We start from the raw sequence: 24,175 nt of genomic DNA, 5'->3' as shown, positions 1-24,175 counted from the left end.
TGGACATACAATTCCTATCCATAAAAAGAGAACACAAACGACACATTAAATTTAACAATTTTGATGAATCAGGCCTCTCAGATCATGCCCTTAACACCCTACACCAAAATGATTGGAAAAGTACATGCTCGTTACATCACACAAAAACCTGCTTTAAACGAAAATTGAAAGAAGCCTGTGAAATTTTGATTCTTCTTCTGCAGCTTCTCCCGCTTAAGTGGTGTTGATGATGAGTCTCCTCCAAATCCTCCTGTCTTGGGCTGTCACCACATCCAAGTTATTCATCCTCAAGTCCTCTTCTACCAGCTCCCTCCATCTCTTCTTTGGCCACCCATGCTTCCTCCTTCCTTACACATCCATCTGTATGACCCTTCTTCCCGCATATTCGTCTTCCCTCCTCATCATGTGATCAAACCATCTCAACCTTGCCTCCTGTATTTTTGCTCCTAAGTTCGTAACTTTCACTGTTCCCCTGACATAGTCATTTCCCAGACGATCCTTTCTGGTCACACCGCACATCCACCTAAGCATTCTCATCTCACCTACCTCCTCCTGCTGATGTTATTTTTTCCTCAGGGCCACAGTTTCCATAGCATACATCACAGCTGGTCTCACTACTGTCCTATAGATTTTGCCTTTTAGATTGATCGGCACCCTCTTATTGCATAGCACTCCAGACATCTTTCTCCAGTTCCACAATCCTGCTTGTATCCTGCACCCCACTTCTTTCTCAGCCTCACCATCCTCTTTCATTGTTGAACTTAAGTATCTAAAGTCACTGACCTTTCTGATGACATTTCCTTCCAGCTCTAGATCTGTCTTCTGCTTGCCGCCCACTTTGCAACACATATACTCTGTCTTACTTCTGCTCAGTCTCATACCTCTCTCTTCCAGTACTTTTATCCATCTTTCCAGTTTAGTTCCCACTTTTTCTCTTGAATCTGCACACAGCAAGATGTCATCTGCATACAACATTGTCCAAGGTGCATCTTCTCTCGCCTCCTCCATCACCACCTCCATCACAATGTTAAACAGAAACGGACTTGATGCTGACATTTGATGCAAGCCAAGTGTTACTTGAAAACTTTCTGTCTGTCCCAGACAGGTCCAAACACTTGTCTTCACATTTCTGTACATCTCCCGCACCAACCTGACATATTTCTCCAGAACCTTCTTCTCCCTCAGACACCTCCAGACTTCTTGCCTTGGCACTCTATCATATGCTTTCTCCAGATCAATAAATGCCAGGTGTAGCTCCCGTTGTTTCTCTCGAAACTTTTCCATCATCTGCCGTAACCCAAAGATAGCATCTGTTGTTGATCTACCAGGCATGAAGCCAAATTGTTCCTTTGCAATCTCCACATCCTTCCTCAATCTTCCATCAAGAACCCTTTCTAGGATTTTCATTGTGTGGGACATCAACTTTATTTCTCTGTAATTTTTACAGTCTTGTGCATCCCCTTTTCCCCATCTACAAGGGTAAAGGGACAAGAGTACTCTCCCTCCATTCCTCGGGTATATTTTCCTGTTGGCAAACTTTCATGAACAGGTCCCACAGCAGGTCAATTCCTCCCCAAGTGCTTTCCATGCCTCCACTGGAATCCTGTCAGGTCCCACCAATTTTCCATTCCTCATCCTCTTCATGGCATCCATCACTTTCACTCTACTGATGTTCTGCATCATCCCCTCAGAAGGCTACCCAACTTCTCTGTGAGTCCTTGCATTTTCCTCATTAAAAAAGTCCCTCAAAGTATATTATATTCTCCATCTGTTTCTCATGTCCACATCCCTCCATAATACTCTTCCTTCAGCGTCTTTGATCTGCCTCACATGTAAGATGTCCTTTGCTGCCTTATTTCTACATTTCGCTAGTTGTTAAATTTTTCTCTGTCCTTCCTTTGTTTCTAATTGATCATACAGATCTTGATATGCCATGGCCTTCGCCTGTGCCACAACTCTCTTGGCTTCTTGCTTTCTCTCTTGGTACACCTCTCTGTCCTCTTCCACTCTTGACTCATCCCACTTCTGCTTTGCCTTCCTCTTAGCTTTGCCTTCAACTGCCACTTGTACATTATTATTCCACCACCAACCCTCCTTCTGCTCGCTAATCTTTTCAGATGTCTCACCAAGCACCTCGATTGCACAGTTCATGATTACTTTTGAATTATGTTTCCACCAATCTTGTACACTTTCCAGTCCATCCAAAATCCTCTCTAACATCCTCTCCCTAAAACGATTCCTCACACTCTCTTCTTTTAAGCGAAACCACTTAATTGTCTTCGTCCCATGGCTTCCAGGGGTTCTGGAAATTTTGATTAACCACCCTAATCTTAACAATAATGGTGGCATAAAAATCCCAAAAATTTGCATGGCACAAATTCAGCCCACTTAGTTTCCAGCAAACCCTGATTTTAGAACTCTAAGCAAATTTTCAGCTTTTATTAAGCACAATTCATACCAGTTGGTTGTAACTTATATGAATAATTTTTATTTTTATTTATTAATTTTTTTCCTTTTTTGTAGACATGTTACTCTCCAGCTTAATTTAATTTTGTAGCCTAATAGATGATGATGATGATGATGATAATAATAATAATAGGATCCCAGCTTTGATGTAGAAAGGTTGTTTTTTTTCACCAGAGGTCAGGCCAATAGTTGTAATGGTTGGTCAGTAACTTTAGCATGCCATGTAGATTGTAGTGCAGCTTGTTTCTTTATATAGATGTGTATACTGCAGATGATGACCTTGATGTGAAGGTCGAAACATCGAGTATTTATTTTGGTTTATATTAAACTAAATTTTACTCCAACATGGTAGTTATTTCCATAATTTTTATAATGTACTAACACTTATGTTAACATCCTTTTGAGTGTATGATTCACTTTTAAAAAATGGAGGACCATGTGAAGCTATGCACAAAACATGCTACATCATAAAAATGTAAAACAAAATTTAAAAAAAAAAATAAAAAACATACCTCTTCCCAGATTTCAGTTGCCATCTCACTATTAAATACTTCTACTGCATGGATTAACCTTGTCATGAGCTCATCAAGGCTGACATTACCTGCAATAGAACAATTCCTGTTATCTCTAGCAAATCATGTAACCAGCCATTAGATTGGGGTAGTTTCAAATGATTCAAATTTGCAACTAAGATTTCAGCTGAAAGGCCATGGTCTTGCTGATTTTGTAAAACACTGATTAGTAAACATTGTCTTTAATTTTAAGGCTAGTAATCATTGTCATAAACAACTACCTCTAATTTGAGCAGATATGAAAATTTGAGAAAATTAGTAAATTTTTTTGCACATTTTCAACATTCAATGTATAGCAAAACATTTTACAAATATGGTAGAAGGAAATATATATTAATTTCAGCAAAGTATAATTTTAACCATACACTCCAAATAATATAAGACTAATGGATGATATCTTATCCTACCATTTTGTGTTAAGGCTCTATTGGCCTGTCATATCTTCATTTCAAATAAACATAATTAATGATGGGATAATTAAAACCATCAAGCTGTGTATGTTAAGTTTCTGGGTACCTGTTTCATAAGATAAAAAATTCTGCAATCATGTGAAGCTCTTAAAAGGTGGTTATTGTCCTAGACAGGATTCAAATTCACATCACTACAGCCCAACTTTTTCATTATATAGTGATGAATTATCAATAGTTTCAAAAAAATTCTCAGAAACTGGATTGTGTGAAGCAATTCAATATGTCAACAGAAGCATCAAGATCTATGCTGATAGCATTTATTAGAAGGCCACCTACAAGTCCAGAGATCCAAAACACATGAATCAGATTTGTTTTGTTAATTATTATTACCAAAGACCCCATGGAGTCAAAGACTCATCTAAGAGGTCCTATTATCATACACACACAGCTCATCATACCATGCTTTAAATACACTCAAATTCTCTGCAGACACCACACTCTCGGGCAAGGCATTCCAATCATTCACAACTCTGAATGAAAAAAACCTGCTTCTCACTCCCCTACTCACACCCTCTTTATACAGTTTCCAGGGATGACCTCTCGTTCTCCCCTGATCTCCCACTATTTTCTGTAGAACCTCTCCAGCACTGATCCTATAACAACCCCTTACTAACTTGTAGGTCTCTATCATATCTTCCCTCCTCCTGTCCACCAGACTCTGCAAATTACATCTTCTCAAACTTTCCTCATACTCGACATTCCAGAGGTCAGAAACTACCTTAGTCAGTCGCCTTTGGACCCTTTCCAACATCTTTTCATCCTTCTGAAAACCAGGTGAACAAATCTGGGCACAATAGTCCATGTGTGGCCTAATCAAAGCCTTATAAAATGGAACAAGAATCTCTCTACTTCTACAAGTCAGTGTCCTCTACATCATTCCCAGAAGCCTTTGTGTTGTCTTCACAATTTTGGCTATGCGTCCCTTAAATTTCAGATTCTTATCCATTATCACCCCCAGATCTCTTATTTCCTCCATCTCTGACGATATATCCTCACCAAGCATAAATTCTGCATCCCATCTTTGTTTTCCAAATTTTAAAACCTTACATTTTGCACACATTGAACTCGCATCCCCATTCCCATACCCAATCACCCAATTTATTCAAGTCTTCTTGTAAGGCCACATCTCTACTCTTCATGGTTCGTCCCAACCTTGCATCATTGCAAACAACTGAACATCTCCATCCAAATCTTCACCAATATCATTAATATACAAGTTAAACAGTAATGGCCCTAAAACAGATCCCTGAGGCACACCACTAGTGACTTTCTTTTTCCTGGATATCGCTCCTCCATACACAACTTGTTGATACCTAACAGATAGCCAGTCTCCAATCCAATGCACCAATCTAATATCCAACCCCATCCACTCTAGTTTGACTATCAACTTATCATGCGGTAATCTATCAAAAGCCTTTGCGAAATCTGAGTATATTAGTGTGTATCCTTCTCCTCTGTCCAAGGAAGCTGTCACCTTATTGTAATAAGTAAGTAGATTACTAACACATGATCTCCCTTTAGCAAATCCATACTGTCCATCAAAGATAATACCATTGTTGTCAACCTAATTCTGGATCCTAGTTCTCACAAGCTTCTCCAACAACTGAACTACAACACCTGACACACAGGTAGGCCTATAATCTGATGTTTGTGTTCTATCACCTCCTTTATGAAGTGGCACAATCTTGCCCTCCTTCCACTCCTTAGGAACTTGACCAAGTGCAAGACGCATATTAAAAAAATATGTCAAGGCCGGAGTCAACTCCCTAGCACATTCCTTCAGAATACGTGGTAAATAACTAAAGAAGAATTTGAAATCAGCATGAAAGAAACAAGAAATGGAAAATCACCTGGAAGAAGATAACTTAGGTTTAGAATTACATAAATATACAGGAATAAGGTTCAAAGAAAGACTCATTATTTGTAAATAAAATCTATTCAACAAGTAACCCACCAATAGAATGGAAAAAAGCAATTGTGATCCATATCTTTAAAAAAAAGGTAGTAGAGACGACCCTAAAAACGATAGAAGTATAAGTATTCTAAATTACTGTTATAGCAGAATTTTAAATAACAAACTAATAAAATATTCTGAAAGCTTTATTTTAAAAGTACAGAATGGATTTAGAAAAGGACGATCATGTATAGACCCTACCTAAAGTTAATAACAGAAAAGAAGAGAATATAATTTAGAAACATATCACATTTATTGACTTTGAAAAAGCATTTCATAAAGTTAAAAGAAGTATTTTTATTCATTATTATTATTACAGGTATCTCCATGGAGTCGGTAGACTCATCACAGGAGGCCCAAACTATCAAAACAATATCATATCTGTTCTTGAATTCATTTACAGACGAAGAACTCACAGCTGAGTCAGGCAATGCATTCCACTCGTTCACCACCCTCCAGGCGAAAAACCTCATTCTCACACCCTTGTTAACCACACTTTTCCTTAATTTCCAGGGACAACCTCTTGTTCTTCCATCACAATCACACAGCTGCAACATTTCCCCTGCATCAATCTTATAAAAAAACTTTTAGTAATTTAAATATTTCTACCATATCCTCTCTTCTACACCTATCAACCAACCCTCTGCAATCCACTAGCTCTCAATCTATCAATCTAGGGAGCATTTTTTTACATCACTCACCAACTTAATCGCTCTACTCTGAACTCTTTCCACAACTTCTTCATCTCTAAGGAATCCAGGTGACCAGACCTGAGCACAGTAATCCAAATGTGGAAGTATCAAAGCTTTATAAATGGGAATAATAACCTCTATCTCTGGATGTGTTCCTTGATAACCAAGTAATCCTATGTGCAATCTTGAAAAACTTAGCAATGTGTCCCCTGAACTTCATCTCCCATTCTACACAGCTGGTAATCTTTTAATCCCAAAATGCATAACTTTACATTTTTCCACATTGAGCTGACATCCATTTCCTTTCGCCCATTTTACCAGCTTATTTAAATCATCCTGCAAACTCTCTACATCAGCTTGATTTTTATTTCGCTACCCAACTTTGCATCATCAGCACACAACTGAATTTTACTTAATACTAATCTTAATACTTACTGCTAATCTTTCTCTTTTGCCATATTAAAAGAAAGACAAATACCAAATAATATTCTAAAAGCTATCATAAGTATATATGAAAATAATCAAATACAAATAAGATTAAATTATGAACTACCATATCGGAGAGAGAGATAAACAAAGGAGTGCAACAGGGATGTCCCCCTTTAAGCAATTTTTTTTAATATTTATCTGAATAAAATAATAATAAAATGGAATAAAAATTTCCATCAAGGTATTAAACTTTCTTCTACTGTGAACTTAAACAAGTTCCTTTTTGCTGGTGATCAAATAATAATTACAAATTCTGAAGATAACTTACAGAAAGATGTTTTAAATTTAAATGAGATAGCCTAAGATTATGAACTGATATAACATCGATAGAAAAATAAAAAAACTATGGCTTTAAAGGACAAGATCCAGGAACTAAAATAGTAATAGATGACAAGATTTTAGAACAGATGAATTCATTTAACTATCTAGGATGTATGATTACATATGAAAACCTAAAAATTGTGAAATATTTAAATATAATAGGTGTAGTTAACTCTATATTATAAAAGTATAAAATATATTAGCCTACCAGTCCTATTTTATGGAAGTGAAATCTGGACAATAAAGCAAAAATACAAGCAAAGATTAATAACAGTTGAAATTAAGTTTATGAGAAAATCTGCAAAGTATATACTCTATTCCACTACAAAAGAAATGAAGAAATTATGAAAGAATTAAACGAAGAATCAGAAATAGAAAAAATTTAAAAAACATAAACATAAATGCTTACTAAATAGTTTAAGGAAATTCCAATGTACAATAGAATATACATTAAAATAAATTTTAATACACTTCTAATATTTCGGCAACGTTACGCTGCCATTTTTACAGGAACTTAAAATCAAGACACGTGCATGCAAGCACAACACAGTAAATGAGGACGAAGCAGGAAGCTATTCTTTCTCCTAAAAGTCCTGATGGTGCCCCTAGCAGGCAATGTTGGTATTCTTGAGTGATTGGGCTGAAGGTCTTCTGATGTAGGTTTCCCAAATTTATTGAGGTTTGGATTGTTTCTTAGGGCTGAGGCTGATTATTCCATGAATAGCCTTTCGTATTTGAATTTACTACGGTGTATTATCGTGGCTTTCTTCCACCGTATTCTATGACGGGTATCCAGCACATGGTCTGCAAGACCAGAGTGGCTGTATTGGTCAAACCAGATGTAGTCCGTGTGTTCTGAAATTCTTCTGATATTAGCTGTCCTGCCTGTTTGTCCAAAGTAGGACAGCTTACAGCTCCAAGGAACCTGGTATACAACAGGTAGGTCTGGGGGGGGGGGGGGGGAAAGAGGTTGGTCTTTACACAAGACACAAGGACTACATCCAGTTTCACCAATACAGCCACTATTTAGTAAGAATGTATAACCAACGACTAAGCTTTTCCACAAGAATTACGATAATCCACAGAGATTCCATCGCACGTAAGGCCCGCCATTACGGTAAAATGAGTTGAAGCTATCTAGACAACTGACTCGTCTTGCTTTCCTAAAATGCTGATGGATAACCAGGTAATCCCAAACTGTGTCAAATTCAGGAACTGTTTCTTTTCCCAAAAAGCTCTCCGTATTTATAACCGCACCAGCCAAGCTTTGTTCAGGGAACAAATCGGCGCTACTTGCCATTCCCTAACTGACGCTAACCTAGCTATCCAGGCACTCGAAGATGAGCTTTCCAGCACCTTAAACCACAAGATTTGGTCTATTTTATAAGACATCTCGTGCACTGCTGTGGATAAAGAATTAAACAAAGTACGAGAACGACACATCAAAAAATTTGAGAATTTAAAAAAGAACTCTAACTCCAAACCACAACTTACTACTGACACGGTAGTCAACCTTTCGTCAATTAGTTTGAAACCTGAAGCACTTGGGGGGTGGGGGGGGGGGGGGGTGGGGGGGGGGGGGGGTGGGGGGGGGGGGGGGTGGGGGGGGGGGGGGGTGGGGGGGGGGGGGGGTGGGGGGGGGGGGGGGTGGGGGGGGGGGGGGGTGGGGGGGGGGGGGGGTGGGGGGGGGGGGGGGTGGGGGGGGGGGGGGGTGGGGGGGGGGGGGGGTGGGGGGGGGGGGGGGTGGGGGGGGGGGGGGGTGGGGGGGGGGGGGGGTGGGGGGGGGGGGGGGTGGGGGGGGGGGGGGGTGGGGGGGGGGGGGGGTGGGGGGGGGGGGGGGTGGGGGGGGGGGGGGGTGGGGGGGGGGGGGGGTGGGGGGGGGGGGGGGTGGGGGGGGGGGGGGGTGGGGGGGGGGGGGGGTGGGGGGGGGGGGGGGTGGGGGGGGGGGGGGGTGGGGGGGGGGGGGGGTGGGGGGGGGGGGGGGTGGGGGGGGGGGGGGGTGGGGGGGGGGGGGGGTGGGGGGGGGGGGGGGTGGGGGGGGGGGGGAAGCCACAAGAGCAAAGAATCTACAGGTGTCTGGAAAACCAAGATGCAGGAAGCTTATCCTTACGAGATGTGAGAAAGATGAAATTTTTCCGAGGGCAAAAGTCAATAAATATGTTCAGTGGTTTCAAAATTTTTGATAGGCATTCAGAAATGCCTTGCAGATAAGGAACAGGAATGACAGTTATTTCTTCTAGGTTACAAGAGGCAGAGATTACTTAACTGTTAAATGCTTTTTTTTTGATGAAGCAATCATTTGTTTACTTATATGCCTTTATAACACACACACCGTTAAATTACTCCAACAATTTCCATCTAATATTGTTAAGCTGTTTGATTTTGCTATATGCTCTGGTTGTCTGACCTCTCAAAAACGTTATATCGGTAGATTGAGGAACTGCAATGGGCACTACTATTTCTTCATGGAACAACTTTAAACTTCATTCATGCCAGCCTGGTTGGCTGAGTGGTTAGTGTATCTACTCTCCAGCCAAAAGGCTGAGGGTTCGAATCCTCATGGGTGTTTGCAATTGTCTGTGAAAATACTAGTGGTGTTGGTGTAGATGATGTGATTGGCGGATGATGGGTGAATGAGGTTGAGTGGTGTGGAGTTGTAGAGTAGGTGACCTCCCTCAATGAGTCTTTGGACTCCCTGGAGGTGTCAAATAATAATAATAATTTAGAACAATGTGGCTGACCTACCCACTGGCATAGATATGTGGATGGCATTTTTCCAGTTTTGAATGACTCTGACTCATAGCAGTTTCCAAAATATTTAACACAAGACCGATGTGCTTCAAGACAAATAAAAGCAATCTTCCTTACTGCTCAAATTAAGATAAGCTACAACTGGTAGATGATTGGGAAACCAAAAGTGTGTAAAATAACTTGTAGGAATAAGGAAGTTATTCTTCCCTTTTATGAGGCTTTGATAAAATGACATTTGGATTACTTGTAGATATGGCCACCTAGGTTCAGAGGGGGGAATGGAGAGAGCTGAAGATATTTGGTGATGAGTAACCAAATGATAACTGCCTTATGGAACTGTGTGCATATGAGGATAATAATGATGGAATATCATCTTCAAAGGGTGAGAAATAGATGGAAGAGAGGAAATGACAGACGTTTTAGCTAGCAAGAGGATCTTACAGATTAGGCAACTCTTGTCACAACAATAGCAAACATTAAAAACAGAGGAAAATTCGCATTAAAAGTTATTTGTAGAATTATCGTCTGAGTTTCATAGGCATCTTCTGTACAGAATTACAGAAAAGCAATTAAATGATTCCTTGTCTTGTCAGGTGTCATCTCCTTCCACCAGGATGACTACCATGAGCTTCCACCATGTATGGTTTTGTGCTTCTCTTTTGCATTCTTCATAAGACAAAAAGGTCCAGTCCTTAATATTTCCCATTCAATCTGTTCTTTGTCTTCCTCTTCTTCTTTTTCCTTGTATCATTCCTTCTGAAAGATACATTTTCAATGGAGTCCTATCTTCTCCAATCAACTCTAATATCTCTAAATTAGTTTTTTTTTCTTTTTCTTTTTTTCTTTTTTTTTTTTTGAAGTCCATGGAACTGAGCTCAACAGCTCAACAGCAATAAGGTCCCAGGTGCAGATGAAATCCCAGCAGAGTTAATTAAGGCCACAGGAGATGGAGGGATAAGAGTGTTTCATAGATTGATTACAAGGATATGGGAGACAGGATCATGGCCAAGAGACTGGAAGAAGTCAGTTTTCATACCACTACACAAGAAAGGTGATATGAAGGCATGCAAGAATTATAGAACTATTAGTTTGATATCTCATGCAAGCAAAATTTTATTAAAGATCATGCTAAATAGGATTGAGGCCAAAGTTGAGGCAGAGATGCCCGAGGAACAAGCAGGTTTTAGGAAAGGTGGGGACACCAGAGATCAGATCCTTTGCCTTAGACAGATCATAGAAAAATATAAAGAATTCAGACTCCCTCTGGTAATGTGTTTCTTAGACTACTCTAAAGCTTTTGACTGTGTTGAGCATGTGAAACTGTGGGAAGTAATGAAAAGAATGGGTTTTCCTCAACACACTATCAGGTTGATAGCCAACTTGTATAAGGAGCAAGAAGCCACAGTAAGAAAAGGTGTTGGATTGACTGACTGGCTTCAAGTTGGAAAAGGAGTTAGGCAAGGATGTTTACTTTCTCCTCACTTGTTTAGTATATATGCAGAGGACATCATGCGTGAAGCATTGGATGAGCTCAAGACAGGAATTACGATAGGAGGTAAATTGATCACTAATCTGAGGTACGCTAATGATACAGTACTCCTTTGTAATGACAGGGAAGAACTAGGACTAATTCTTGACAAAGTTAACAAGATCAGTAATAACAGAGGACTTCAACTCAATTCTAGCAAGACAAAGATCATGGTTCTCAAAGGAAAAGCAAACAGAGAAGCTCTTGAGAAACAAATGTATCTTAATGGAGAAAGAATTGAGGAAGTCAGCAAGTTTGAGTACCTGGGATCCATTATTAATGTGAAGAATTGCTGTTCAGAAGATGTCAAAAAAAAGGTTAGGAATGGCTAAAACAACAGTCAGAGACCTGTCTAAAATCTGGAAGGATGGATCTATCTCCATGGGAACAAAGTTGAGGATTTTGGATGCAGTTGTTTTTCCAACAGCAACTTATGGATGCGAGACTTGGAACCTAAAGAAGTCAGATAAGAAACGGATATCTGCTTTTGAGATGTGGTGTTACAGAAGGCTGTTGAGGATATCATACACTGAAAGGCGTACAAATGAATGGGTGTTAGAAAAGATTAGTAGAACTTTAAGGCTCCTTAAGGATATTGACAGAAGAAAATTAAAATATTTTGGACACATAGAAAGGATGGAAGGAGGCCTTCTCAGAACAGTAATAGAAGGCAAAGTTCCTGGAAAAAGAGGCAAGGGTAGACCATCAATGAGATGGATGGATGGCATGTGTGGAGTGACTGATCTTCAGAGAGTTGAGGCTGCCAGAAGGGCATACAACAGGACTACATGGCGAGGTCTAGTGTGGAACATCATCGAGCATCAGAGTGACCATACGGCGTCTGTAGATGCCCAGTGAACAAGAGAGAGAGAGAGAGAGAGAGAGAGAGAGATGGGACTGAGGATGGCGTGTGTGGAGGATCTACATTGCAAAGACTTTTAGTTTATTTTCACAAGATTTTGATATTGTCCAGGTTTCTGCTCCATATAGCAATGTTGACCATATGTAGCATTTTAACAACCTAATTCTTGGTTTTGTGTGAATTTCCCTTGAGGTCAGAATGTTTTTTATGTGAATGAAAGTTGATCTAGCAATTTCTATCTTTCTGACCTCAAGGGAAATTCACACAAAAACAAGAATTAGGCTGTTTGACCATCCCACTTTCTGTTTTCTGTAATTAGGTGACCCAAATATGTATAACTCTTTACTTGATCTAAAATATTTCCTCTGATCATAATATTTATATTGGCTCCTTTATTGAGTCCATATTTTTCACTTAGTTTTAGCATCTCCTCCAGTAGCTTTTGAAGTTTTTATATTTTTGGCCAGCAGTACCATATCATCTGCATATCTTAAGTTGTTTATATTTCTGCATCCTATGCTGACTCCTTTAAATTTTGCTAAGTGTTGGAAGATATTTTTCAGTATAGAGGTTAAACAATATAGGAGAAAGAATACAGCCTTGTCTGATACCCTTCTTTGCTGGGAATTCCTCTGAGGTTTCTCCTGATATTTTTTATTGAGGCAGCTTGCTTCCTATAGAGATTTATCAGTAATCTGGAATCTTTTCCATCTACTCCTAATTTTTTGATGCATTCTATTAGTTGTTCATGTTAATATTGTCCAAGGTCTTTGTGTAGTCAATAAAATGTAAGTAGACTTCGTTCTGCTTCTCCAGATATCTTTCTATAATAGTTCTAACATAGAAGAGTCCTTCTCTTGTACCTTTATTTTCCTAAAAACCAGATTGTGTCTCATTAATTTTAAATTTGATTATATTTTATTTCTTTCAAGATGATATATAACATAACTTTTGCTATCTGACTGTTTGTTCTGTACTCTTCACATTTGATTGTCTTAGATATTTCAGGTACTGGTAGGAATGTTGAGTGGCAGGTGTCCAGTTTTGTTTATTTTGTTACATATGTCAGTCAGTGATCTTATGGCCTTATCATTTAAAGCCTTTAGACATTTTGCCATAATTCCATCCATTTCTGGAGCATGTCCTGGTTTCAATTTCCTAATGGCATTTGTTACCTCCCAGGTAAGAATAGTAGGCTCCTCCAAATTTTCTTGCAATGGCATACATATTCTATCATGACTGCAGAGTTCCTTCAAAGATTCAACCCATTTATCCCTAATCTTCTTCAATAGCAGGCAATATCAAGTAGAGAGATTTTGAGCAAAATATTAGAATGGGGAACTGGACAATGAGACTTATCTGTGCCGATGGTCCAATAGAAGGTTCTACTAAGATAGACGTAAAGGAATTTTTTGAGAACTTAGAGAAAGCAACTGACACAATGAAAAAAGGAAAGTTGGTCCTTGTTGGGGATCTAAATAGCAGAGTAGGAAATGACTGTCAGACAAACAGAAATATTTTCAGAAAATTTGGAGAAAAGAGCAAAGCTAATAATAATGGCAAATACCTATTGGATTTCTGCTCAGGACATGCACTGGTTATTACTAACAATGTTCCAACATATAAATGTGCATAAATTCACAAGGAGAGAAGAGTCAAGGAATAAGAAAAGTCTCATTGACTATGTTATTGTTGATAGTGATGTTTTCTCACTGATACAAACATGAGAGTGTACAGAGGATTTGAAATTGGAAGTGATTACCATTTAGTCTTGAGCAGGATAAAATTGAATTTCACATTGAAAAGAATAACATTTAAGAAAGTTTAAAGCGAATAAAAGTTGAGCAGCTCTCAGATGTGAACTGTAGACTAAAATACATAAACATTATCCAAAAAAAAAAAAAAAAAAAAAAAATGAAAGAGTTTGAGAACAGGAACCAAACCTTAGAGATTCAGTAGCAAGCCAAGAAGAAAGCACTGGTTGACTCAGCTAGAGAGCATGTGATGAGGTTGTCTGCAATGATAGAAAAATCAGAACTCCATGGTGGACACAGGAAGTTAAAGAAGCAGTGAAAAGAAAAGAAGAAAGCATATCAAAAGCTCGTAGCAAATAAGTCAGCTTGTGCTCTTAGAGAATACAGAGACAAATATATGAAAGCTAAACATTGTGTAAAACTAGATAAACAAAAGTCATATGAAGACTTTGAAAAGAACATAGAAAATAAATATCAGGAAGGTAGCAAAATATTCTGGAGGCTGTTGAAAATGCACAGAAATGGAGGAAAGAATGCTATAAAAGAAATTAGACATGATAAAGATGGCATGAAAACTGGAGAAAAAGATATCCTTGATATATGGAGTAATTACTTTGAGAAATTGCTAAATTGAAACAAGCAGTGACAACACAGTGGTAAAAAATAGTCAACAGGCATGCAATCAGGAATACATATCCATACTTGAAGTAGAAAAAGCCATCAAAAGCCTGAAATGTGGAAAGGAAGCCAGAGTAGATGATATTCAGCCAAAAATGTTCAGAAGGCCTTGACAGAGGGACGAATTCCAGATGATTGGAGTAGAGCTTTCATAGTACCCACATATAAAAGGGAAATAAAAGTGAATGTGAGAATTATTACAGAGGTCTTTCCCTAGTGTTTGTTCCTGGTAATGGATTTATGCAAGTACACTTGAGAAATGGTTGAGGATTGTGGAAGGGAGGCTTGGTGAAGAACAAGGCTGGATTCAAGCCAAATAGAGGCTGACAGGATGAGATTTAGCTTTTCATTTCATGACAAATAGTTGAGAAATCATTGGAATATAACAAAGATCTGGATTTAAGTTTTGTAGACCTGTAAAAGACATATGACAGAGGCCAAGAAAAAGTTATTAAAATGCTACAGTTATATGATGTCAACAGGGCATTGTATCAAATAATACTTAGTCTTTATTTGAGTTGTATGTCAGCAGTTAGAATTGAAGGAAGTACAGGAAGAAGGTTTGATATTAAATCTGGTGTTAGATAAGGATGTACATTATCCCCTCTATTATTCATTATCTATATGGATCACATTATTAAGGAAAGTGGTATTAAACCTGATATCAAAATTAAATATGTTAATATCAGCTCTTTTCTTTATGTGGATGATGTTACACTTCTAAATAAATCTGCTATAATCTGCAAGATTCCCTGACTAAATTGAATAACTCTTGTAGTAAATATAGTATGATTGTCTTTGTCTTGTTATTGCTGACCATGAAAATAGGCAGAAACATTCAAATTATGAACTACATTGTGAATGGAGAACCTACAGAACAAGTAAAACATTTCAACTACTTAGGCACGATTTTTAGTGAAGACAGTAAATTAAATATGGAATTCCGGTATGGTAGGAAGTCAACTGAATAAATTTATATGGAATATGAGAAATTAGTCAAAACACTAAATTAGCTGTATACAAGACAATGTTCAAACCAATTTTAACTTACATCTGAGAGTTGGTCAGAAGTAAACACTTGACCAAAGACTAGAGACCACAGATATGAGAGTCCTGAGAAAGATTAGGACGTGAGCAGAAGGCTTCAATGACAGTATCATATTAAAAATGAGGAAATTAGGAAAAAACCTGACATTATTAGCACCCAGGAATGTGTTAGCAGAGCTAATCTCAGGTGGTATGGTTACTTAAACAGAATGGGAGAGGAAAGATTAACAAAACAAGTGTTATCTTTCAGGTTGGCAGGTGGACTTAATACAGTAAATATTTTAATACAGTAAAAATTGCCTTAGAAGAAGAAATATAAGATCTGATAATGTTGAAGTCTTGACAGATAACAGATTGATTTGAAGGAAAATTGTTGATAGTTAGTAGTAATGATGTAAGTTGTTCATGTAGTACTATCATAATATCCTGTACACTCTTTGAGGGTACATGTCACGAATTTGATGATGATATATGTTAGGAAAGATAGCAGATTCAAAAAGTACTATTTCCCATAAAAGAAATAGATGTACACCATTGAATCTCTTTAAATTAGGACAATGGAGTAAAGTTTAGCATTGCTTTATAAAGATGTTCTAAAGCAGGGATCTTCAACATTTCAGACAGTGCAGGCCACATTAAAAATTTCAATGAAGCCAGCAGGCCACTAAGCTATACTGCGTTATTTAGAATTGTAAGATGATTTCCAGATTCACAAGGAATGCTGTGCATTTGATACTTTACACAAAATCCTATAAAAATAAACAAACTCAGCTTTAAAAACGTAGGTAGGAGTCGGGTTCATGATAAGTAAATACAATCAATACTTGAAAAAAAAAAGATAATTTAATGAAGAAAACATTAAATTTTTACAATGTCAATGGGCAACCTGGCAATGTTCTTCCTTGACCAGCTTGTCGATGTTGCAAGTTGCTGTGCGCAGAGTATTCTCAAGATGTTGGTCCGTAATCTGTGTTCTTGTCTTGGACTTCACATGCTTCATTCTGGAGAAGAACTGCTCACATAAATACGTGTTTCCTAACAAAGCACACATCTTCAAAGCATGCTGGCACAGATTAGGGAATGCATCCTCAGAAATGTCATCTTTGTAAAATGTAAGCAAGAGCACATTGAATAATTTTTCTCTCAAAAAAAGAGTTGTTTTGGAGTTCAAGAAGCTCCATTTGTAATGAGCCTGGCATTTCGGCAGCATTGACACTGAACGGCATTGAAAATAAATCTAAAGAAGACTGTGGGTTACGAAAATCAATAAATCTCTCCTCGAACTCACTTCACAACACGGCTAATTTTGTAGTGCATTCATCAAGAGACGAACAGTTGGACTCAGTGAGAAGCTGAAAATGAGTTAAGTCTTTTTTTATGAGTTGTGCCTTCCAAAGTTAGCTTGGCCACAAAAGCTTTGATGTGATCAAACAGAGTGTGCACCAGTTGATCTTTGGATTGTAGCACATATTTAGGTCATTCATATGCAACGAGATGTCAGTCACAAAGGCAAATTCTGTCATCCACTTCAGATTGTTGAATTCTGCAATCGGCTTCCCCTTGGTTTGCATGAACTGCTGTATTTTGCTCCTTAAGTCAGACTCTTTTAAGAACCTTCACTCTGCTCAAACAACCCACATCACTAAAATAAATCACATCGCCGTGATCCGCTTCGCACGCTTGGGTCAAAAACTCTTGGAATTGATGATGATTCAATCCTCTTGCTCTAATAATGTTGACGACAGTCAATAACTTTAATGGCATTCTCAAATCCAATAGTTTTCATGCACAAATTCTCCTGGTGGATTAAACAGTGGTAATGGACGAAATATTTTCCTTCTAGTTCCAGTTCTTTCCGTAGCAGCACAACAAACCCTTCGTTCTTTCCCACCATCAACTGCCACATCCTCGAGGTTGGTTAAGTTGAGGTTGAAATGCTGGAGCGTTTTCTTGGCGGCTTCAAGAATATCAGTGCCTTTCGACATTCTCTTCATAGGTACGAGCACTAGCAGTTCTTCTGTCACAGTGAACTGTTGATCAATGCCATGGACCAAGATAGCCAGTATCTTTCATATCTGTGCTCTCATCTAAAGCAAGTGAATATGACATAAATTTGGACGACCGTTTTTTTAAAGTTCCTTCAATGTTATTGGCAAGTTCTTCGACGCATTGTGCTACAGTTACCCCAGACAAACTCATTTTTTAAACACTTCGTTATTATTTGAGCACAGAATTTCCCCAGCTGTGATGAGACACTCTTTAACAAATTCGCCATCCAAGAAGGCTTTTGATTTTTTAGCTATTACATAACTTACTTTCATGCACACTTCACTCTCTTCCCTCTGCCTTTTAAATGTACCCTGCTGACATTTTAGATCAATTTGGAGACGGTTCACTTTGTCCACACGAAGCTGCACTTGAAGGTGATCAAAATTGGATGCATGTTTTGTCTCATAGTGTCAATTTATATTGTATTCTTTTGATGCTGACACTGACTCCTGACAAATTAAACACACTGGCTTATCATTGATCGGCAAAAAAAAGTACAAATTGGTCCTCTTTTCATTAAAACCCCGACAAGAATCACTTGATTTATGCTTTTTACTTAAAAACTCCATGGAAGGTGAACCCAAAATATGATCCAAAATGGATGTGTAACGGTTATTATCCACTGAATATGTCTCATGCTAATGAAAAAAGTCTGGCAGTATAAAACCACAATAGGCTATGGCTGACACAACAAACCTGCGTGCGCTTGTACACGAATATCACAATGTTCACGACTGACTGTATTTCATGTATTGTGGATGAGATCCTCTTGTATTTATATGAAAATAAAGTATTGAGAACCTTCGAGATGTATCAGGAAGGCACTAGACAGCGTACGCGAACGAACTACTGCTTCAGCCGTCTACCTGACGTTAGTACTAGTACTTTTATATAGGTAGATGGCTGAAGAAACATGTCTAATTAATATTTATTTTTATAGGATTTTATGTAAAGTATCAAATGAACAGTGGTCCTTGTGAATCTGGAAAGCATCTTACAATTCTAAATTACTGCAGTATAGCTTAGTGGCCTTCATTGAAATTATTTTTTATTTAATCGTGTTTTAATGTTACGTAGTTATTTTTTCAAAATGGCCAGCAGGGCATGGCAAAGGGCCATGCATTGAAGACCCCTGTTCTAAATCTAGTCTTATGAAGACCCATCTTCATAAGAATAGATTTTCTCATGAAGGATTCTTTTCTTATTCCAGTGAACTCTGTGTTTAGTGGAGATAGAATGCTCAGCAAGTCCAGACTGTTCAAGTCTCATGACAATGAATATAAAGTCTCATGACAATGAATATAAGACTTATGTTCTTCAAGATAAATAAGAGCTTCCGGTTTGTTCAAAATGTGATATGCCACAAGAGCAAGGAATCTTATAGATGCCTGGAAAATCAGAAAATCAATGCAGAAGTTTTATCATCAGGAGATATGAGAATGGTGGAAATTTTCCTGACGGACGTAAAAGACAACAAATATGTTTAGTGGTTTTAAAATTTTTGCTATGTATTCAGAAATGTCTTGAACATAAAGAGTAGGAATGAGAGTTATTTCTTCTGCATTAGAAGAGACAGAGATTCCATAATTATATGATATGGACAGTCCTGTTTCTCCAACTATTGCCAAATCTATCATGGAAATCTTTGAAAACGTCTCTTTGATCATATTTCTCCTAGACCTACACATTAGTATGGATATGTTAACGGCATTTTTGCAATTTGGAATGGTCCATCCTCTGAGTAACAGCATTTCTTTTCAAAATAAATGCACTTCATTCTAGAATCCAGTTCATCGTAGGGAGGAAAAAATAAAATAAAAATAAATAAATAATAAAATAAAAAAAATAACCAAATAGCCTTTTTTTTTTTTTTTTTTTTTTTTTTAGATCTTCTAATTCTTTGTTAAGTCCAGACTGTTCAGGCTCATGGTATTTGATATAAAACGTGTTCTTTTAGATGAATAATAGCAGATCTTCCGGTTGTCCAAAATAAGATAACCACAAGAGCAAGAATGGTGTTAAGGATCAAACTCCATCTTCCAGCATATCCTAGAGTGTATAAAGTTCCCTGACACTATGACTTAGCATATTATGGACAGAGAGGAAGATTGTTTAACATCTGTCTTCAAGAACATATGAAATACATTCGCTATCAATATTAATTGCAAGTCTGGCAGACAACACTTTGGACACCCCTTCACACAGGATTAGACGGAAGAAAACCAATATGCTATATAGAAATCATTACAGGTCAGAAAAATTATTTTTAATGTCAGCAATGGATATGAAGCATTCTCCAAAGCTAAGCAGGTATGAATGCATTAATTTGCCAAAAATTTGGGAGACTTTAGATCCATTCCTGCAAAACCATACTTCTTTTTTACAACATTAGAGGACACCAAATTAGAAATTTTGATCTTTTGTCTGCTTCAATTTGAATTGTTTCACTTACTCATTGTCACTTGTAAACTGTAATATATTTTGTGCTCTGAATATGCCGGTTTGAAATCCAGCAAAATATAAGTCAGTTAATAAATGTCTTTTTATAATTGAGTTCATTTAGTGTTGTAATAACAATAAAATAAGTTATACAGTCAATTCTGTGTACAGCATCTAGAGCATGATCAGTCCAAATTTATTAGTTAGTTATTAAATATAACATGCCATTTAATGTTGTTGTTTTTTTTTCCCAGACAGGAATTGTGCATCACCTATATAAGGCAGGTTACAGTGAATATGGTATACTCCAGTGTGGGCCAGAAGAGGAAGGGGATCCTTGGAGAAACTAAGTTAATTTTGAAGAAGGTTTTAAAGGTGATGGTAAGGTTTTATGTGTATTCTGTTTGTTTGTTTTCTGATATCCCTTTAATGTATGGAATGGCTACATTTTTATTGCCATGTAGTCTTTATTTTTATTATTAGGTGCAGTCTTGAGAAGAATTTTGTTGATAATATTTTTGCTATAGCTATTTTTAGCTATGTATTGCTGATAATATTTAATTCATGCCTAAATGCTTGCTCACTGGAGCAAATCTTTAAAGTCCTGCTTTTTTATACTGTGTTTATGATGCCTAGTTTTTGTGCTGGGTGGTGGTAAGAGTTTGTATGTACATGTTGGCCAGTATGTGTAGTAATACAGTAAACTGTGAAGGAAAGACTGCTGGAACAAAGATTGCAATAGGTGTATCCAGAAATGGAAGTGTGTTCTGACTTTCAATTTCAATTCTGTCATCAAGAAACACCAGGATTGTGCTAAGTGTATCCAGAAATGGAAGTGTGTTCTGACTTTCAATTTCAACTGTGAATTGTATGCATTTGTGTTGTTTGTTGTAACTGTCTAAAGTCTGGCAGCCATGCAGCCAGATAACAAAAACATCAACATACCCAGAGACAGACTTTGAGTTTTGAAGCAAAGGAATCTAGATCATGTTGCTCAAAACTTTCCATAGAAAAGTTAGCAGGTACCCTTTTTTTGTAAGTAGAAAGTATATTGCCACACAAAATTACCAGAATGTAGTATATGGCCAAAGTGGGCCATGATATTGTGTAGAAATTTATCCTGTAAAAAAAGAATTGTATTATTAATTGGGACACCTATGAAAAGGGCAGATACATCAAACCCGACTAATATATCACTTTTATCAAGTGTAATGTTTTTAATTTTGTTTACAAAGTGTCAAGTGTTTTTTATATAGAAAGGTGAATGAACTACCAAGTCAATGCCATGGGATTGTTGATAACTACAATATAGTTTTGATGAATTTTTTTTTCTCCACTAGAGGTCAGGTTAGTAGAATAATGGATGATCAAATTGGTGTCGCTTTGTCATACTGTTTGAATTGTAATGTAACTTTGTGTGTGTGTGTGTGTGTGTGTGTGTGTGTGTGTGTGTGTGTGTGTGTGTGTGTGTGTGTGTGTGTGTGTGTGTGTAATTCAGATGATAACCTTAATATAAAGGTTGAAACATCAGGAAAGCTAAGTAATTATTCTTAACACAGTAGTAGTCTCCAATAATTTTTGTCAAAATGAATGCTGATCACTGTGTAACTTTCTGTGTAAACTGTGTGATCTTTCTGTGTGATCACTGTGTAAAGAAAGCATTCTATACTGAGTGTTCCATATAACATCTATGCAAGCATTCTTGAGAAAAAGTTACAAAATACAGTTGAAAGGAAATTTGTAGAAGAGCAAAGTTTGAACCAAATAGAGGATATCAGGATCAAATTTTCTCTAAGACAATTAACTGATAAAATGCAGGAATATAACAAGGATGCAGAACTGGAAAAGGCATATGACAGGGTATCAAGAGCAACATATAGTCTATATTTGAGTTGTAAGCCAGCATTTAGAATTGAAGGAAGTACAAGATGATGGTTTGATCTTAAATCAGGTATGATATAACAGCATGCATTATCTCAACTGTTGGTCATCTATATAGACTACAAGAGGATGGAAAGTGGCATTAAACCTGATATCAAAATGGAGATGATAATCTCAGCTCTTTACTTTATGCAGCTGATGCTATATTCCTAAATAAATCAAGTACAACTCTGCAAAATTCCCTAATTACATTTAAGAACCGCTGTAGTAAATTTAGGTATGAAATAATGTTAGCAATAAAAAGACATCATGAAAATAAGCAGGAATATTGAAAATATCAACAGCATCTTGATGTTGGCAAATCAAATGTGGAAACAGTCAACAGAATTAACAAGGCTAGTATGTTAGGAAGTCGTCAGAATAAATTTAGAATAAGAGGGAAATTAGTTAACAAGCTGTATACAAGAGTCATTAAACCAATTTTATCTTATGGATTGAAGAACTGGATTAGAAATAAAACTCTGGATCCGAAGGAAGAGTTGCCAGATGACAGAATTACATTAAAAACAAAGATATTAGAAAAGAATATTGTTAGCATTCAGCAATGTGTGAGAAGGTGGTATGGTTACTTAAACAGAATTGGAAAGGAAATGTTAGAAATAGATATTTGTTGCCAGGATAGTACGAAACATTCCCATAGAAAGATTGAGATCTAGGAGGGTTGATACAGGAAATTGTACCTCAGCAGACTGAAATATAAGTTCTGACAATACTGGAGTCCTGAGAGAACAGATTATGGAGGAAAACTGCCAATAAGAAGTTAGTAGTGATGTTAACTTTTCACGTAGTACTATCATAATATCCTATATGCTTCTTGAGGATACATATCATATCAGGAATTTAATGGTGATGAGTCATGTAGTAATTCTTATAGTCCAGTTCAACATTTATCTCAAGAGTTTATCCATTTTTGTTTTTTATGTATGACATTCTCAATTTTTGTGATGTCAATCTCTATCAGCTTCTGTATCCATTATTAGGTCTATAGCAGCATAAGGAATTTGGAGATAGAATACAGTTTCTAATAGAAATTACATGGTAATTGTCAGATTTATGACAATCTCTCCTTTTTATTTTTATTTTATTTATTTATTTTTTTTTTTTTTTTTGCTGTGTGCGTGTGTGTGTGTGTGTTTATTCATATCTTCCCATGTCCAGTGGCAAGATAAAAATAAACCAACTAAAACATGAAAAAGGAGAGCCCATAAATGATAAATCTTAGAGTTACAATCCCCTCTTTTGCCATTTTTATGTTATTATTATTTTCTAATTCAATTTTCTTATTAATGCAGTGCTAGCATTCCATCCACATGTCCTTTGAGATTTTATTTTTATTATTTTTTTTAAAGATGAATTTGTCAAATTCCACATATTTGATTTTACTTCATCATCATCAAATTCCTGACATGTACTCTCAAGGGGTGTAAAGGATATGATAGTACTACATGAAAAATTTACATCATTACTAACTTCTTATCTACAATTTTCCTCCAAATCAGTCTGTTACTTGTCAAGACTCCAACATCATCAGATCTTATATTTCTATTGTCTAAGGCACTTTGTACCGTATCAATCCACCTACATCTTGGTCATCCTCTGGGTTGTTTTCCTGCCAATCTGGCAGAGAACACGTGTTTTGCTAATCTTTCCTCACCCATTCTGTTCAAGTGACCATACCACCTGAGATTAGTGCTGCTAACGCATTCCTGGATGCTGACAATGTCAAGTTCTTTCCTAATATTCTTGCAATTAATATGATATTGCCATTGATGCCATCTGTTCATGCCTCTAATCTTTCTCAGGACTCTCATATCTGCAATCTCTAGTCTTTGCTCAAGTCTTTTACTTCTGACCCAGGTCTCAGATCCATAAGTTAAACCTGGTTCTGACTAATTTCTCTCTTATTCCATATGAATTTATTCAATTGACTTCTTACCATACTAGCTTTGTTGATTATGTTGTCTATTTCCATATTTAATTTACCATCTTCACTAAAATCGTGCCTAAGTAGCTGAAATGTTTTACTTGTTCCACAGGTTCCCCGTTCAAAACACAGTTCACATTTTCAACCATTCTACCTATTTTCTTTGTCTTTTTAATGCTGACCTTCATACCATATCTATTACAACAGTCATTCAATTTAGTCAGGGAATCTTGCAAAC

General features: G+C 37.2%; 1 protein-coding gene across 1 annotated transcript in view; it reads right to left on the bottom strand.

Annotated features, from left to right (window-relative positions):
* The window catches only part of casp (Fas associated factor casp), a 439,916-nt gene that overhangs the window by 111,645 nt on the left and 304,096 nt on the right, over nucleotides 1-24,175 (bottom strand). Inside the window, exon 14 of the mRNA XM_090414528.1 lies at nucleotides 2,979-3,067. Within this exon, the coding sequence (XP_090270654.1) occupies nucleotides 2,979-3,067 (89 nt within the window). The remainder of the gene's footprint in view (nucleotides 1-2,978; nucleotides 3,068-24,175) is intronic.

The sequence above is a fragment of the Typopeltis vanoorti genome, chromosome 25 (genome assembly GCF_054136105.1).
Source record: "Typopeltis vanoorti isolate ZY-2024b chromosome 25, IOZ_Tvanoo_1.0, whole genome shotgun sequence".
In the NCBI taxonomy this organism is placed as follows: domain Eukaryota; kingdom Metazoa; phylum Arthropoda; class Arachnida; order Uropygi; family Thelyphonidae; genus Typopeltis; species Typopeltis vanoorti.
This window is presented reverse-complemented; position numbering and strand designations above follow the sequence as displayed.